This window comes from Chiloscyllium punctatum, chromosome 14, assembly GCF_047496795.1.
Source record: "Chiloscyllium punctatum isolate Juve2018m chromosome 14, sChiPun1.3, whole genome shotgun sequence".
Classification (NCBI taxonomy): domain Eukaryota; kingdom Metazoa; phylum Chordata; class Chondrichthyes; order Orectolobiformes; family Hemiscylliidae; genus Chiloscyllium; species Chiloscyllium punctatum.
The window spans coordinates 11,350,080-11,369,598 of record NC_092752.1 but is presented as its reverse complement, the minus strand read 5'-3'; the positions used below and the strand labels follow the sequence as shown (position 1 = coordinate 11,369,598).

The following is a 19,519-nucleotide window of genomic DNA, read 5'->3' as shown; positions in this document are numbered from 1 at the left end:
GCCCGCTTCCCCTCCTTATTGACCATCCAGCCCTTTGAGTGAAGTTTTGGGATTTTTGTATCTTTCATCCTTTGACAATTTCCTGATTTCTCACCTCAGCCTTTTGCAAGTCTTTCAGTGGCTTTTCCTGTGCCTTCTTCCTTTTGTTCTCATTCTGCCTTAAACACTATCGGTGTGCAATATCTTTCAGTTCTCAGCCAGGGCAAATACTTTGAAAGTCAACTTGGACCCTTGGCTCTTCACTGGATGCTGCCTGATCCATTGAGTTTTATGAAATGTTAAACTGAGACTCTATCTGCTCACTTGGGTGAATCTGAAAGGTGGCACCTGAAGAGCAGGAAAATCGACGTTTCGGGCAAAAGCTCTTCATCAGGAATGCCCGGCTTTTGCCCGAAACGTCAATTTTCCTGCTCATCGGATGTTGCCTGACCTGCTGTGCTTTTCCAATACCACTCTAACCTAGATTCTGATTTCCAGCATCTGCAGTCCTCACTTTTGCCTGCCTGAATCTGAAAGATACCATGGCACAATGCTAAAAGTGAGCTGGGGGAGTTCTCCCTTGTGTTTCGGTCAATATTTAAATCTTATTCATCATCACAAACACAGAGTACCTAATCATTTATGGACTGCTGCTTGTAGAGACTTACTTTGTACAAACTGACTGCTGCTTACCCCACACTTCAAATGGATTTTGCAAGGTGTCTCAGGATGTCTTGAAGTTGGAAGAGGTTCTAGGTGCCTTTGCTTTTTTTGTCATAACAGCAAAACACACCAACAGACGCACATACACACACAAACACAGTCATGTATCTAAACACATGTAAACACACAAACACATAAAAACACATGCATATGCACATGTACACATATGCGCACAAACACGCATGCATATGTACATACAAACACATGATACAGATAAAATCTACTACTTATTGTTTTGTTATAAAGAAGCCCTGAAGGGCATCCTATAGCACAGTTCGTTGTGTCACTGCCTCTGAGTCAGAAGCTCCTGGTTCAAGTTCCACTCCAGGACTTGATGACCAAGGGAGATGTGTTTTAACATGGTCAAACAGGTTGAGTATCACCTTGTAAGTGTTTGTAACATAAGCCAAATGGCAAGAGCAGAAGAGATCATAGCCCATGATGGAGAAGAATTTGGAGCCTCTACCGTAGCTCCAGGTGATATCATCCATCAGCACCTCAGATCTCTGGGTAGGCCTGTCACCTCTGTTGGCTAGAGCAGATCTGTGCCACCAGCACAGCGTATAATTCCTGTTCCGGCAGTGGAAAAGCTGGGAGACAAGGGAGTGACATGCAGATGGTGGTGGCAGCTACAGAGCAAGATAGTCTGGAAAAGGGAATGCCACCCGCAGTGTGGTGAATTGAGGAGCTGCCTCCTTGCCCTGCCCATGGTGGGTGTGTTGGCATTGTGGATCTGACCTGCCTTCGAACAGAGAACAGAAGATGAGGAAAGGAGCACGTGGCAACAGGTAACAGAGAGAGACACAAATTCGTCAGGGGTTCAGAATGTCAGAAAGTAATTTTCAAATTCCAGCTCTCAAACACCAGCTACTTGGTAGAATAGCAGTGAAAAAATAACAGAGGGCACCTAAACAGCCTGTGTATCATTTTAAATGAGATCAGCATTCAGCTCAGTTAATTTTGTTTCATAGCATTACTGCGGCTACACATCTTTGCAACATTGTGTATCGCACAACATTCAAATTCAAAGAGTAAATGTCCAATGCTCCAATGGAGCTGTTAAGTATGTGATCAAGTATTTATTGTTTCCCTAATACTTGGAGAGACACCGTTATTATCTGATTTAATGCTAATCACTCTTGGATATGAAACCTCCCAGACACAGGAAGGACAGTTGGTGCAAGGGTCTCATTTCACATGACTGACCACATGTTATACCTTCAAGGAGAAAGTGAGGACTGCAGATGCTGGAGATCAGAGCTGAAAATGTGTTGCTGGAAAAGCGCAGCAGGTCAGGCAGCATCCAAGGAGCAGCAGAATCGACGTTTCGGGCATCAGCCCTTCTTCAGGAAGCTGCCTGACCTGCTGCGCTTTTCCAGCAACACATTTTCAGCACATTATACCTCCCAAAAATTATAAACATTCGTCAGAATAGCTGCTCCCAACCGGGTGAGAATGCACACACTAACTTTAGACAAACTACGGCAATGGGCAGGTGGGCTGACTGTGCCATTCTCACTCTGAGCACAGACACACGCACACATCCCTCCACACACAGACACACACACAGACTTACACACACAACCATATAGACACAAAGACATGCTTACACACACACACGCACACAGATCAATACACACACAGACAAAAATACACAGTCTTCACAATTACAAATAGGGAGCTGGGACAGACATAAAATATTGATAGAAGACATGACCAAGAGCAGGAATAAGATTAATTTGCTCATTCTTTCACCAACTGTGTGCCCTGGTTGGGTTCCATCAGCTTCTGATCTCATTAGAATCCAGGTTCAAATACGGGCAAAGAAGCTGAACTCCAGAGATGAGGTGAACGACTGCCCTTGACATCAAGGCAGCATTTGACCAAGGGTGGCATTAAGGAGCTCTAGATAAACTGGTGTCAGTGGGAATTGGGGAATATGCTCCACTGATTAGAATCATACCAGGCACAGAAGAAGATGTTGCAGTTATTGAAAGTCGATCATCTGCACTAGCTCCCCAAGGTACTTTACCATTTTCAGCTGCTTCACTAATGATTTTCCCTTCAGCGTAAGATCTGACATGGGGATGTTCATCGACAATTGCACCACATTCAGCACCATTCGCCACATCCCAGATACTGAAACCAAATACAGAGGCTGGGAATTCTGCTCTGTATAAGTCACCTCCTAATCCCCCAAAGCCTACCCAAGATCTACAATGTACAAGTCAGCCATGCGATGGAATACTCCCTACTTGTCTGGATGGGGGCACCTCCAATATTAACAATAGCAAGAAGCCTGGCAATGTCCAGGACATTGATTCACACGGCATCCACTCAGGGGCAGGGGGCTACATCAGGGTTCAATAACTAGGACCTGAGATTCTAGAGGTCCCACTATGGGTAGGGGGAGCAGCTGGAGCATTGGGGTCGAGAGCTGGACTGGGTACTGTAATTTCTGTTCCTGCCACTGTAATTCACCACCCTCTACACTCACTTCCTCCACTACCAGTGTATACCTTCAGACAGCACCGTCCAAATCCGTGATCTCAACCATCTAGAAGGACAAGGGCAGTGGATATATAGGAACACCCCAACCTGCAATTTCTCCTCCAGGCCGCTCACCATCCTAATTTGGAAATTTATCCTTCAGTGTCACTGGGTTAAAATCCTGGAATTCCCTCCCTAATGGCACTGTGGTTGCCCCTACAACATGCAGAATGCCCTGGTTCAGGGCGAGTGATAAACGCTGACCATGCCTGCGATGCACACAGCAATGGGACTGGATGAGTTCCTTGTACATTGTATGATTGCTCTGTGACTGGAGCTGATGTTCTGGGGGCAGCTCATGGTTGAGTTTGGCTGGGCCCTCAGGAAGATGCTCAAGTTGGAAGCTGTTCAGTAGTTCAGGGTGGGTGAAGCCAAATCTTCTCAGCTAACTCTGGAAGATCACAATTGCAGGGTTAGTCTGCTGATCCCTTTCCATGCTCAGGATTGCTTCTACCAACAGGGAGGGATCCCTGGAACGGATCACAGGAAAGCTGCCAGGGGACTCATCCTTTGGCTTGAAAATCCATGGCCAATTTGTGCAGCTGGAAAAGTGACCCAAAAACTGGTGAAAAAGATACAATTTATGGCTGAAAACCTGAAGGACATCAGACATTTAGTATTTTGCAGCTCAAATTTACTCAGGTCACATAATGACTGATATGAACCAAGATAATCTACCTGTGAATATCATAATGGATTCACTCAGGGAAAATGCAGCACAATTAAACTGAAAACATGTCCTGCTTTCGCCATGGGATGTAGAACATAACTGTGTTACAACAACCAATGTGGCCCAGCCTGAACTGAATGTCAAAACCTGATGATGCTTTAAATTTATATGAATACAATTTAACTTAAAGTTTTGGACAATAAAACCAAGATAATTCTGTTATCTAAATCACGCCACAAGTTCTTTATTGTTTAAATCATCAATATCAGATCCTCTGAGGCTGCCCCAGGTCTTCCAAAAGCAGGGAGTTAACCAAATCAGACAAAAACAATGAGACAGTTTCAAACTGAAGCCAGTTGTTTTGGTATTCCTGATACAGACATCCAAAAATAAATGTGGAGGCTAGTGGTTGAGGACATTAAGGATTACTTTGTTTTATTTATTTTATTTTAGCTCAAGTGTTCACTTTGCTATGTTGTACAAGGTCACCAAGTTAACAGCTGGCATCTAACCTAAGCTTCAGTACATCAGGCTTTGCTTGGCATTAATGTGGTGATGGGTGACAGACAATAGAGCTTTCTTGACCCATGACATGCAAACACCAAACACTTAACTGCCCTTTTCCCATTCCTGTCCCGGTCAAAAGATGATCACGAAACTTGATATTAACCCTTGCAGTACTGACTTCAACTTGAACATGCATCTTCCGAAATTACAACCACAATCAAGTGAAATTCTCATCGAAAAGCAGAACACAGTGAAGGCTGAATATAAAATGAGAAAATGATGGAAATATTCAGCAGGTTAAGGCAGCACTGCATTGCTGCTGTGAGGACATCCATCGAAGTTTGAGGAGCCAAAATCTTCTCTTTCAATTAAGCATTTCACAGCTTCTGGATTTAACACTGAGATTAACAATGGCTGACTATACTCGTTGCTCCATTTCATTTCATTTTCTTTGCTTTGTTCAGCGTTTCTTTTTAGCAAAGAAGCTCTGGGCACAAATCTTTGTTTCTAATCTTGCCCCTGAAGACTGACTTTCCTGTCTGTCGATCTCTCCTGTCTTCCACTCGATCACAGATCATCCTTCTGCTTTTCTTCCCCCACCCGTGCTTGGGATCTAATGCATCTCTACATTTTCCCACTTCTGACGAAAGACACAAACCTTTGCTTCTCTTCATTGCTCTGCACCTCTGGGGCTTCCTACTTTTATTTTAAGTCAGGCCCAGTGAGGGGTCTGTTCACGTCCCACTGCAAACCAAAGCTGGTCACATTTGAGAGGCAGTCACCATGGGGACAAAGACAGAATGCCGTGTCTCACCACTCTTCAGTTGCTTTGACATTCATTCCAGTTTTCAGTCAGAAGTCACACAACAGGTCCAACAGGTTTATTTAAAGCCAAAGTTTTTGGAGCGATGCTCCTTCGTCAGGTGGAGTGAGTCCAATTTTCAGGAGGAACTTCATTCTGAAGGCCAGGGTTCTCAGCAGAATCTGCAGGAGTCTTGTACCTTCACGGCTGAGTGACTGGGCGTGCAATAACATTTCCCCCCCTTTTTTCTGGCATTTCCCACTCCTGCCCAACCATGTGAGCTATGAGATTAGCGTCTGAGACAGAGGGATGTCCAAGGTTAGCATTCAAGCGTCACTGTCAGAAGGTCATGGGTTCAAACTGCAACCTGGGGCTATCAGTACATCATCTTTAGCAAACAAAAAAACAGAAATTGCTGGAGAAACTCGACAGATCTGACAGTGTCGAACATAGAACATTACAGCGCAGTGCAGGCCCTTTGGCCCTCGATGTTGCACCGACCTGTGGAGAGAAAGCAGCGTTTCCAGCATACAAAGTTCTTTGTGTTATTTTAGTATATAATCTTTGGTGGCACATTGGTCAGCCCTGGCGGAGAGCTATTTTCAGGGCTGGAAAACATCACAACTCATTATTTTCACAGATACAGTGAATTCTTTTGTAACACTGCTCTCAACATTGTTTTGCATAGTATTGATTTTGTATTGCATTGTTACAAACAATTTTGACCAAATGTGTCACTGTGAATGTTGCTCTTAGCCAGTTTGATTGAGTGGGTGGCACTGCTGTGTGTGAATCAGAAGGTATTGGGTTCAAGCCCTTCTGGAGAAAGTGGAATCTCTAGCCCACAATATTGAGTAAGGTTTCCAGTGCAGTTCTGAGGGAGTGCTGCACTGTTGAAGGCGATGACTTTTCAAGTGATTTGCTAAGGGGAAGCTATGTTTATCCTGTCAAGAGGACATACATTATCCTGTTGAAATAGCTGTATGAGACCAGCCGCAACCTTCCTGGTGGTCTGACCTACATTTCTCCTTCGACCAATGTCTAATAAGAACATAGGAACTCGGAGCAGGAGTAGGCCGTCTGGCCCTTGGAGCCTGCTCCCCCATTTAATAAGATCATGGCGGATCTTCTAATCAACCAGATATTCTGAATAGTAGCTCAGTTCTAGTTGTGGGCCTGGTTGTGCACAAATTAGCAACTAAATATTGCAAAAAGAAAAATATCTTATTGAAGCTTTTTATCTTCCACGAGTCAGGTCAATTCACAAGAATACCAATGCAAAGGAAACTCAACTCTTTTGTACATTATGAGAGGAGACTGCTGATTGGTTGGCAAGTGGACTCAGGTTGGTCTAGTCGTTCCAGCGGAGAATGCAGCAGTTAGATGATGTCTTGACAGTTAACTGCCAAGCCTTGTTTAATTTTAAATAAGGAAGAATGCTTCATTGATGCATTGCCCTCTGAACTGAACCAGAAATTGGCTGCCATCTATTTTGTGAATTTGAAACAGACACAATGTCAGCATATGTTCCTTCTGCCTGCAAAGAACTGGGCCCTGTGTCTTAATATTTCTAGCTTCCCGTACATCCACACTGCCAGACTGACTGACAATCTTAAACTCATTATCACCTTAATTAATGACACACTCAGGAGTATTTAGTGAATGCTGCCCATTCAGGGAATGACATTTAAAGTTGGACATTGTATTTTGGTTTTTGCAAATGGGAGCTGTTTGAGTGCAGTCATTACCTTACTTAGCAATCATGTGTTTTTATTTCTACAGTGCAAAACTACTCAGTTGGGACGTCTTGAGGTAGGGAAATGTCCAATTATCAGTCTTTCATTTCCTTCTCTGGTTCCTAATGCTCGCTCGTCTACACTTTCTGGGGTCAGACTGAATCCTTGATAGGTTATTTGTTAAAGAAAGCTGTCCCAAGGCCTGCACAGACTTCAACCTCTGCACAATGGCCTACTTAGGAGCAAAATTAACATTGATTTATGTCACATTGACCCTGATTTGCCAAGGACTGAATAGTACAGGGATGCAATGCATGACACAATATGTTTGTTTTGGATGGGATTTGGTTAGTAGCGCAACATACAACTGTTACTTTATGAAGCATCCAACATTTTCTGCTTCCAATGCAATGGTTCTGATAAGCATCATCAGAAAGTTGCGCTCAGTTCAACAGAAAACAATGCAGAGATGGGTAAAGTTTCTGAATTCTCACTGCTCCTGGAAAAAGTAACTCCAAGACAACCTTGTGTATAATGTGTGCATGAGACTGCAAGACGGTCAAAGTGATTACCCTCTCAATATAGCCATGATCTAAGCAGGCCTCTAATGGTTTTCATGGGCAAACTACCCCCTCAACAAGTGAAGCCATTCACTGGTATACCTCCTGGAATTTTCCTGGAGGAGTCCCAGGGACAGAAGACCATCTGTCCACCCAAACATGATTCCCTGAGCCAGACAGTTCAGAGTCTTCTGGGGCTGGGTTGTCTGGACCTCAATGGGACCTTTGCCAATAAGTCTGATAGCGAAGGCCATTGCACCCGAGATCAAGTGGGAGTCACTGCGGGGTAATCCACTCGATGACCCACTGAAGATAAAGTAACTCAGGAAAAAATACTTAAAGGAAGGAGCTAGCAAATACGTTATCTGGCCTCGTGACGTTGGGCTGAGGGAATGTACAGAGTTAGAGGAAAATATCTGAATTCTGAATGCCCGTATTGGGCCAGTGTCACGCAGACAGGCACTCGCCTATATCAGGAGTTGAGCCACAAAGTGTAGCCATGATGTCCAGGACAGGCTGCGTTTCATTCAGCCCTGTGCTGGCGACGTGAGAGTGAGTGAGGGTCAACTAGAGCTCCCTGTCCCTGTTGAAATAACCTTTCAGGGCCAGTTCAAAACTTGGTGCCAAAGTATGGACCAAGAGAAAACCTCAAATACATATTTCGGTCTCCAAATCTGCAACCCTTAGAAAAGAGAGGGTGCGGCTATTGCATTGGCTTCGATTAGTTTTAAAGTTGGCAAATAGAAACAGAAGTCTAGGATCGTACATATTGTCTTGCAGTACATGAACTGTGTCTGCAGAGGGTGCTACAACTGTGTTGCTGAACGTGGTAGCGAGGGAAAGCTTTGTCATTTAGTTAATGAACATCTGGAAGGGAAAATATTGTTTGTGTTGAAATATTTGGCCAGCAGATGGAATAGCAACAATTGAGGGAATAGTCAACTGGCCAATACTTGTTTAGGTTGGCCACATTACTGAATAAACCTGACTCTGAATGCAGGCGAATCCAAACTCGAGAAATAAACTGTATAGTTCAAAAAGGACTGATGGTGTGCGGACAGGAAATGACCCGCAAGATGGGAAGGTCAAGGTTATTGTTATTGGCTGTCCCTTGGAGACAGGATGATTGCCTTCCATGGGTCTGAAGACGGTTGACAGGGCTGACTAGAGATCTTGAAGACTTTTCTAGAAGGAAAATCCTGCAAAAAAAACCTGTGAATGACGCCTACTGATCCAATGTGTTTACCTCAGAACAGTGCTCAAAAATGATCACTGTGTTCATTTCCAGATACTCCAGTTTATTTTGCCAGTTTTGCTCCCTGACCCACTCGCTGTTCTCACTGCCCCTCTTCGTTTTGATGTTGCAAGTCTCAGAAGCTGGGATCCTTCCTACAGACTCTGCCTCTGCCTGGTCCAGTCCAGGGTGACAGTCTCCCAGGAGTTAACGCTCTTCTCAATGTTTCAGCATTATCCCTGAAGTGTGTCCTCCTCTGGTGTGGCTGCCCTGAACTAAGTCTTCAGAGAGGCTCATTTCCCAAGATGCTTCAGGGCCCACATCCAAGGGACCACCAACCCAGTGTGGGAGGAGATCCTCACTCCTGAACAGAAGATGAGCAGCCTATTTTTCCAGCCTGGTTATGTTGCATTGAACATATGCCGTCAACTATCAACATTTCTTCCTGAGGTGCTTTTTACATCTTGCCAGCAGCTCAAGAACTGTAAAATGTGGGGCACTGTGATGTGAGTTTGACTCCAACAGGGTGTCTCGCCTCATGTGGCAATGCTTATGTCAATACCCTGTGACATAACAATCAATGGGGGGTGTTGCAGAATTGAAGAACCTAACAGAAGTTCATTACAGCTAACTAGCATATGCACACCTTAGATTACAAATGAGCAGCATGCTTCCAGTGGCATGTCATGCTGCTAACGCTCTGGGGTTGAGATGGAGTATGAGATCTTCATATCCTCAGGCCACGTGCTAAGATGATTTCCTGAGAATGCCTCTTAAAGGTATATTTACATATAGACCATGAGATATAACACATGCAGAGGCACTTGATCATTTTTGCAGTTTTGTGATTTTTTTTTGTTGGGTGTCTCCAACTTAGTGCAGAATCATTACTTGGCCATGAAAATTTTCATTATTTGTACGAGGAACAAACGTCAGATTTCCAATTCCTTTTGTGTGAAAACATGCTCCCTGGTTTCACTTTGAAATGGCTTGGCTCAAATTTTAAAGTGTACCTGCCCATTCAAGGGGATTCAGAGTGTGGGGGCGAGGGGAGTGGGGGGAGGGTGATTGCCAGAGGCACAATTGAACTACCAGAGCCAGGCTGTTCAGGATCAATGTCATGAAGCATTTCACAGGGTGGCTCAGTAGTTAGCACTGCTGCCTCATAGCACCATGGACCAGGGTTCAATTCCAGCCTCACGCAACTGTCTGTGTGGAGTTTGTACATTCTTCCCATATCTGTGTGGGTACCCTCCAGGTGCTCAGTTTCCTTCCACAGTCTAAAGATGTGCAGGTTAGGTAAATTAGCCACGTGTTATGAAGGTGTAGAAGTGTACTGTACCTTTAAAAGAGTGAAGGACTTAGCAAACACACAGAGTGCTGGAGAATTTACAATGGAACATTTGGTCCAGCAGCTAGCACTGGCTGAGTTGCTATGAGACAAAAACAAATTCAAATTTGGCCAAAATTATACCCCAAAATACCAATTTCCAATCAAATTTGGGGTAATAGACCTGGAAAAATTGAACAGCTGAGGGGAGAACTGCCAAGCCACAGACTGCCCCAAAAATAGCTCTCGTAAAGGTACCTTTATCAATCTGTTAAGGTACCTGTGAAACATAATTCCTAAGAAGATGAAAATAAGACAGAGGAAGATACAAACAGAAGATTCGACAGCTGGCTGGTTTTGAAATTTGAACTTTTTGGTAAATTTTAATCGGAGGTTTTATCAGATTAGTATTACAGAAGGGATAGTAAAAGATCGTTTAGAGAAAGGAGTTGTAAATAGTTGTTAGTTAATGTTCTATGTTAGACTTAAAAAATAGAGTTCTTAAAATTTTTGTACATTAAATAGTCACTTTTGGGATAATTCTTAGCTTCTCAAATTTTCACAGATTATTGCAGAGGATAAATCTTTTCTGTGTTGCATGTTTAAATTAAGTAGGAGGGTTTACCCCGTGTCATAACACATGCTAAATTTCCCATAGTGTTCAGGGATGTGCAGGTTAGTCATGGGAAATACAGGGTTACAGGGAAAGGGTGGGATGCTCTTTGGACAATTGGTGGAGGCTCTTTTTGACTGTAGGGATTCTATGGTTCTATTTCTACTGAAAAGTGGGGGATGAAATCCAGAACTCTCTGTCCCAAGAAGCTGTTGAGTTTGGGAATCAATTGAAAGTGTCAAAATTCAAATTGATAGATAAGTGTTAAACTACAGTGAGAAGGGAGTTGAAACCAAGGAGGGTCAAAGGAGTTAAAATTTCTAATGCAATGGCAGAATAGATTTGAAAGGCTGAATGGCCTACTCAACATTAGTATGTAGTGACAGGTGCTGGCCACTGGATGGAGCAGTCTAGTGTGGAAGAACTTTTTGAGTCAATTTTTAGACAATTTGTTCCACCCTGATTTTTTGAAGGCATCCCTGTATCCCCATCACCGTCACAGCCACCATCAAGGTCAGTTTGCTCTGCATCTCTATCAATTAGTTTCTCTGTGGCTTGCTTTCCTGACACAACACTGAGCGCTTGTTTAAAAGGGCAGATCTGTTTAAAATGGAGCTTGTATATTACACACACAGACCAATGCTTTGGGTGCTCCACAGTTCTATAAACCAATTTTTTGAGGGAGACACTCAGGGGTTTCATGACCGGAATCATAACTAATACTCAACCAAAGTCACATCCTCCAGCCACATCCTCTATCCTCCATTCCCTACACCCCAACCCTCCTAAACCATGTTCACCACTCTCCCATTCCACACCCCCCAAGCTTCCTCAACCACGTTCACCACCCTCCCATTCCCCATCCTGATTCTCAACTACATCCTCAGCACCCCCCCCATTCACCACCCCCGACCCTCCTCAACTGCATTCTCTGTCCTCCCATTCCCCATCCCCCGACCCTCCTCAACCACATTCATCATCCTCCCAGACGTCATACCCCCATCACCCATCAACCCTCTCTTCAACCTTCCTGTCATTAAAATGATCACTGCACCGAGACTTGATTCTTCTCAATCACAATGGGGTAATTGCCATCTTTCTTTCAACCATCCCAGAAATGAATTGAGATTCACTCTGGGGCAGTATCCTTGATGAGGCTCCCCTGCTCCCGGTTACAAAGCCCACCGACGGCACAGCTATCAAGGTGCCAACCTTGGTGCTGCCCATTTTCTCCCTCAGTCTCTATCACAGACTGAGCACTTACCCTGATAGAGCTGCATGAACTGGGAATGCAGCCTGGAGACAATGAGTGAGTCGGGGAGCTCCCGCAGGAACAGTTTGAGGAGGCTGGCGACTGAGTAGACATCGGCCTCCTGGACGAGATCTGGTTTCACTCCGGTGTCGTACCTCTGCCGCAGTCTCTCCACCACTCTCACGTTTCCGTTCACCCGAAAGAGGCCTTCTTGCTCCAGCCCTGCGAGAAACAAGGCATCACAGATTCTGAGTCAAATCCACACAATAACTACTCACCTTCAGTCAAGAGAAGGCTTTCCTACATTACAACAGAGATACCAACGCAAGCACAGAGGCAACATAGTGGCTCAATGGTTAGCACGACTGCCTCACAGCACCAGGAAGCTGAGTTCAATTCCAATCTCGGGTGACTGTGTGGAGTTTGTACATTCTCCCCATGCCTACGTGGGATTCCTCCTATACTCCAAAGGTGTGCAGGTTAGGTGGATTGTCTGTGCTAAATTGCCCATAGTGATCTGGGATGTTTGGTTAGGTACATTAGTCAGGGGTAAATGTAGAGGAAGGGGTTTGGGTGGAATACTCTTTGGAGGGTCAGTGTAGACTTTTTGGGCCAAAGGGCCTGTTTCCACACTGTAGGGATTCTATGGTTTGAAATATCATTAACTATAAAGTGTATATTTTATATTCCTGGAGCTTCCCATGACTTGAATCTACTTCCTGTGGACAGTTTTCTGATTCTCACATGTAGGAATGAGTGTTTTAGATGGTGACTGACATGCTACTCCCACCACTGAGGGACCTCATTCAATCATCTGCCAGTCAGTTCATGAGGAGCAGATGGGTGAATGTGGGCTTATTTGTGGTCTATTACAGATTTTGATGTTGACACCTTGGTTTTCCAGAGCCTGCCAGCCACCCCAAGGTGGAAGCTTTTCGTTCTAAAGTCTGCCCATCCAGAGTCCTGGAATCCTTAACCCTGGAATTCCCTCTCCAACAGCATGATGTAGATTTTCCTACACCAAATGGACTGCAGCAGTTCCAGAGGGCAGCTCACGACCCACCTTCAAAAGGGTAACTACGGGTGGTAAATAAATCCTGCCCTAGCCAGCGCCTCTGAAAAATAGTTGATAGAGCTGCGAAAGGCAAGGCTCTTTCCTTCTCAGGGGTCGGAGGTCATCTAGCGAGGTAAAGGGAGGGGTGTGGCTTTCAGAGGCCACCAGTTGGGAAACTAGCCACCTTTCTCACCCAATGGGGAATTGGCATGTCAAGGTTCTCATGGCCACCTATTGACCATTTAACACATCTGTGTACATATGTTTTCTGTCTGCACTGAACATTAACATATGAAGCTTCCAAGATATTCAAATGCACTAGACTACAGGCAGGACTGATAATCCCAAATTGGTCGCCAGCACAATTCCTCACACATTCAGGATTATCCAACAAATGTTATCCAATTGCATAATCACATTTAAAGCTACTATATTGTGGTTGGTTTCAGTCAATACTTTACCTGTTGCTAACAGCTGAAGGATCACACTCCATCTGTCTTTGGGATGGCACGGTTACATACCTAGCATCACAGTGACACTGAAATGAAGTTACATTAGTGTGACAGGCAGAATGTCTTTTTGGTTTGAAGGCAGCATCCTGTTAGTGGCGAACACCATTCATGTTGCTGCAGCTAACTTCACCTATTGCTCAGACTTTGAGATACCTTCCCTTTTCAGGGTAAGTCTGAAATGGGAACCTTTGAGGAACCAGGGAGGCTCTTAGACCTGATGAGGTAGGAATGTTCAAATCGTAGATGAGGAAAGTGATTGGAAATGGGGAACCAGTCACAAGGTATAAAAACAAAGGATCAAACAGGAATGTGTGAAATGCATAAAATAATGGCTCGGTTAAATTGCTCTATAATTTATTCTCTATAATTGCTCTGTAATTGCTTCCCACAGACTGGCAAAGCTAATACTGCAAGAAGGTCACAACATAAACAAACACATTTATTACCAGCGAGCTTACCCATTCAGGGTAGGTCATTCAGCTTATCATGCCCAAGCTGATTTCTCCAATTAGTCCCACTCTCCTTGCTCTTTCCCCAGAGTCTTGATCAGAAGGGTTAATCCAATTCCCTTTAGAAAGTTGCCATTGAATATGCTTCCATTCAAATAATACATTCCAAATCACAACTGGCTGTGCAGAAATGATTCTCTTTATTTCCATTGTCCTCTTTGACTAATTATTGAATTAATTTGCCTTTTGCAGCATAATCTCCACCGTCTTGACAGACAAGGAGGTCAGATTCATGGCAGGTCCAACACCTGCAAGTTCCCCCCTAAACCATGCACCATCCTGACTTGGCAATATATCACTTTTCATCAAGCCATAGTCATAGAGTCATACAGCACAGAAACAGACCCTTCGGCCCAGTCCATGCCAACATTAATCCCAAAATAAACTAATCCCACCAGCCTGTGCTTGGCCCATTTCCCTCCATACATTTATTATTCATGTACTAATCCAAATACCTTTTAAATGTTGTAACTGAACCCCTATCTATCACTTCCTCAGGAAGTTCACTCCGCACATGAACCACTCTCTGTGTAAGAAAAATTGCCCCTCGTCATCTTTAAAACTTTCTTCTCTCTCCTTAAAGATATGCCCCCTAGTCTTGAAATTCCCCACCCTAGGGAAAAGACACCTGCCACTCATCTTATCTATACCTCTCAAGATCTTATTTACTTATTATTTTATCATGTTTCCTTCACTATCACTAGGTCAAAATCCTGGAATTCCATCCCTAACAGTACAGTGGGTCTCCCAACACCAAATGGACTGCAGCAGTTCAAGAAGTGAGCTCACCTTGTAAGGGCAATCAGGGATGGGCAATAAATGCTGGTCCAGCTAGAAAAACCCACATCTGATGAACATCCTTTTCTAAATAAAAATCTGAGATCTGCATCCTATGGTTATGAGTCAAAAAGTGTGGTTCTGGAAAAGCACAGGCAGCATCCGAGGAGTCGGAGAGTCGACATTTAGTAGTTCCATTCAAAGATCTTCTGTAATTTTGAACTTAAAGCTTGAACATTTTGAATATGCCACAAGCCTATTAATTATCAGCACCGATCCACGCACCTATCACAGCCTTCTAGCCAACCAGTCTGACACTGAAGCCAAACTTATGGATGTGGTCAGCAAGACACACAACAAAACAGAAGCCATGACAAAGGCATGGAGTTGATAGAAGGGGCTGGTGATAAAAGCTTGGGCTATCCCAGGGTTTAATTAGAAGTAACTGCAGCTCATCTAAGACTGGCAGCAGTTTGCCAACCCACAGGCTTTGGAGAGGCACTGCTGTGACTGACAACATGGGAGATATGCTCGTCTGGTTGGTAACATTTACCTGGTGAGAGCATTGCCTCCTCTTTTCCTGTTGAATCCCAGCAAAGGGAACGCGTGCATGAAACTTCAGTGACCCCAGGTTTGCGGAATACTTTCCGTCACCTTATGGCCCTAACAATTACCTACAACAAAGCTAAGATGTATAACAACTGATAGTCTGAGGAGAACAAATATTGTCCCAAACTACAAATAAAACTCACAATGCTACATATACGTAGGGGTTAACACAAGCCTCTGACAGCCATTTTGAATGAAGTGGTAATTGTATTTTAACTCAGTCCCTCAAATATTATTTGATTAAGATACATTAACATAGTTTTAAAACACAACTGGTGACAGCAGTGGTAAAAATAATTGTAATCTAATGGATGAAAATCAATTTTTCAACACCAACGCATTGAGTTACTTGTTCTCTGGAGGGTGAATGACTAACCTGAACGCCAAAATACTTCTCATTTGCTTGTCCATCTTTCGGTTGTTGGTGGGTGAACGTAAAGGGATACTTGCCCAAGACGCAATACATTTTGAAACATAAACATTACATCTTTAACTTTTGTATTTCTCATTCTACATTCCAAAGTCACATTCAGAATGGAAAATGCTTCTGTGAAATTGTCACATTTCAGTTTCACAACCACCAGTAGTGGCATTGCAGCAACATGATGTAACAGCCCCCTTGTTACTTTGACTTTCATTTTCTTGGAATGTGGGCATCACTGGCAAGTCCAGGGTTTGTTGTAAATGACCTTGAGCTGAGTGTCTCACAGCACCAGTTCAGAGTAAAGTCTAGAGTCCCATGTCGTCCAGACCAGGTAAAGACATCAGATTTCCTTCCCTACAGAACATGGGTGATCCAGGTGGGTTTTTACAGTAAACAATCCTCATTACTAGAGACCATCTTTCAATTCACAATTGAATTCAAATTCCACCAGCAGCCACAATGGGATTTGAACATGTAATGCCAGAGTATTAGCCTGGGCATCTGGATTATTAGCCCAGTGACATGACCACGACTCCATCACATCTCCTTAAACGGATTCTTCAGACTTGACACCTGTTGTGAAGCCGAGTTTGAAAACTTGCTTGGCCTCACGACTGGTGAGATCCCAACTGACCATTTTCCTTTGGGACCATCACGGAGACCCAAAAAGAGGATTTTCGCCCACTTGAAGTGAATAGTGGAAAGCTCTGCAGGGACCATTAAAGAGTGTATTGGCTAGGCAGCATATCTAGGATGGCCTTGCATATCTACTGTGACACTTGCCTTGAATAGAGGTATAGGGCAAAATGACTACACACTTCAACCTCACGGTCTAGCTTTAATCTGGAGTCTCCAACCATTGAAGATCAATCTCCAGGACATTGTTGTGCAAAACCCAGCCAAAAGATCACAGGGATTTTAGGAAGCCATGTATCTTTTTTTTGTGCCATTTTCTTTGAACATTTCTCTTCAGCCAGAAATAAAACTATTGAAAATGGGGGAATAAATGGCTGTTTGGTTAACAGTCATGCATCATCCAATTGGCACGCAGCATATCACAAGATGGGAGGGGAGGTAGATGTATAGCTCCTCGCCCCATTCCCTTGGGTGTGGTCCACCTGCCGATTCGAGGAGGCAGAGTTTGATGGATAACGGTTGACTTGTTGAGATCCAAAGCTGGCATTCTTGCAGAAACCATACTCGGCTTCAGAGAGAGCCAAAAATAAAATTGCAGCCACAAAACAGCCCTGAGGTGTGAGGGTTATGTTAGGTTACACAGGCTCTTGAACAGTGGGCAATCCCAGTGTGTCCCTATTTGCTCCCCCTGTGCTTGACTTTCAGACCCTGGAGAAAGTGAGGACTGCAGATGCTGGAGATCAGAGCTGAAAATGTATTGCTGGAAAAGCGCAGCAGGTCAGGCTGTATCCAAGGAACAGGAGAATCGACGTTTCGGGCATGAGCCCTTCTTCAGGAATGAGGAAAGTGTGTCTAGCAGGCTAAAATAAAAGATAGGGAGGAGGGACTTGGGGGAGGGGCGTTGGAAATGCGATAGGTGGAAGGAGGTTAAGGTGAGTGTGATAGGCCGGAGTGGGGGTGGGGGCGGAGAGGTCAGGGAGAAGATTGCAGGTTAGGAAGGTGGTGCTGAGTTCGAGGGTTGGGACTGAGACAAGGTGGGGGGAGGGGAAATGAGGAAACTGGAGAAATCTGATGGGATTCTATAGCAACACAACGGCTGGAGGAAGAGCGCCTCATCTTCCGCCTCGGAACCCTCCAACCACAAGGGAATCTTTGTGGTTGGAGGATTCCTAGGTGGAAGATGAGGCGCTCTTCCTCCAGCCGTTGTGTTGCTATAGTCTGGCGATGGAGGAGTCCAAGGACCTGCATGACTTTGGTGGAGTGGGAGGGGGAGTTGAAGTGTTGAGCCACGGGGTGGTTGGGTCAGTTGGTCCGGGTGTCCCAGAGGTGTTCTCTGAAACATTCTGCAAGTAGGCGGCCTGTCTCCCTAATATAGAGGAGGCCACATCGGGTGCAGCGGATGTAGTAAATGATGTGTGTGGAGGTGCAGGTGAATTTGTGGTGGATATGGAAGGATCCCCTGGGGCCTTGGAGGGAGGTGAGGGGGGAGGTGTGGGCGCAAATTTTGCATTTCTTGTGGTTGCAGGGGAAGGTGCCGGGAGTGGAGGTTGGGTTGGTTGAGGGCGTGGACCTGATGAGGGAGTCACAGAGGGAGTGGTTTTTTCAGAACGCTGATAGGGGAAAAGACCACTCCCTCCGTGACTCCCTCGTCAGGTCCACACCCTCCACCAACCCAACCTCCACTCCCGGCACCTTCCCCTGCAACCACAAGAAATGCAAAACTTGCGCCCACACCTCCCCCCTTACTTCCCTCCAAGGCCCCAAGGGATCCTTCCATATCCACCACAAATTCACCTGCACCTCCACACACATCATTTACTGCATCCGCTGCACCCGATGTGGCCTCCTCTATATTGGGGAGACAGGCCGCCTACTTGCGGAACGTTTCAGAGAACACCTCTGGGACACCTGGACCGACCAACCCAACCACCCCGTGGCTCAACACTTCAACTCCCCCTCCCACACCACCAAGGACATGCAGGTCCTTGGAGTCCTCCATCGCCAGACCATAGCAACATGACGGTTGGAGGAAGACCGCCTCATCTTCCGCCTCGGAACCCTCCAACCACAAGGGATGAACTCACATTTCTCCAGTTTCCTCATTTGCCCTCCCCCCACCTTGTCTCAGTCCCAACCCTCGAACTCAGCACCACCTTCCTAACCTGCAATCTTCTTCCTGACCTCTCCGCCTCCACCCTCACTCCGGCCTATCACCCTCACCTTAACCTCCCTCCACCTATCGCATTTCGTTTCAGAGCCTGGCTCAAAGAAATGGACAGTTTCCTGGATTGCCCCACAGCAACCTTGGAGTCCTCCATCGCCAGACCATAGCAACATGACGGTTGGAGGAAGACCGCCTCATCTTCCGCCTCGGAACCCTCCAACCACAAGGGATGAACTCACATTTCTCCAGTTTCCTCATTTGCCCTCCCCCCACCTTGTCTCAGTCCCAACCCTCGAACTCAGCACCACCTTCCTAACCTGCAATCTTCTTCCTGACCTCTCCGCCTCCACCCTCACTCCGGCCTATCACCCTCACCTTAACCTCCCTCCACCTATCGCATTTCGTTTCAGAGCCTGGCTCAAAGAAATGGACAGTTTCCTGGATTGCCCCACAGCAACCTCTACTGGACAATGACAGGAATAACACAGAGAAAGCAAACAGAGAGAGAGAGAGACAGAGAGAGAGCAACTGGGTGACACTGAGTCAACCGCATTGTCAGCTAAACCTCAGAGTTCACAAGAGCTGCACAAGCAGAAAGGACAGGGTGAAATATCTTCATACTGGATTAGTGGTGCTGGAAGAGCACAGCAGTTCAGGCAGCATCCAACGAGCAGCGAAATCGACGTTTCGGGCAAAACCCTTATTCCTGATGAAGGGCTTTTGCCCGAAACGGCGATTTCGCTGCTCGTTGGATGCTGCCTGAACTGCTGTGCTCTTCCAGCACCACTAATCCAGTATTTGGTTTTCAGCATCTGCAGTCATTGTTTTTACCTTGAAATATCTTCATCTCTACCCTGTGTTTGTGAAATATTTCCCCC

General features: G+C 45.2%; 1 protein-coding gene across 2 annotated transcripts in view; it reads right to left on the bottom strand.

Moving 5' to 3' along the window:
• Positions 1-19,519, bottom strand: part of fam13a (family with sequence similarity 13 member A) — a 216,266-nt gene that overhangs the window by 151,287 nt on the left and 45,460 nt on the right. For both annotated transcript variants that reach the window (XM_072583879.1, XM_072583880.1), the window contains exon 3: positions 11,969-12,178. In XM_072583879.1, coding sequence (XP_072439980.1) covers positions 11,969-12,178 — 210 coding nt within the window. The remainder of the gene's footprint in view (positions 1-11,968; positions 12,179-19,519) is intronic.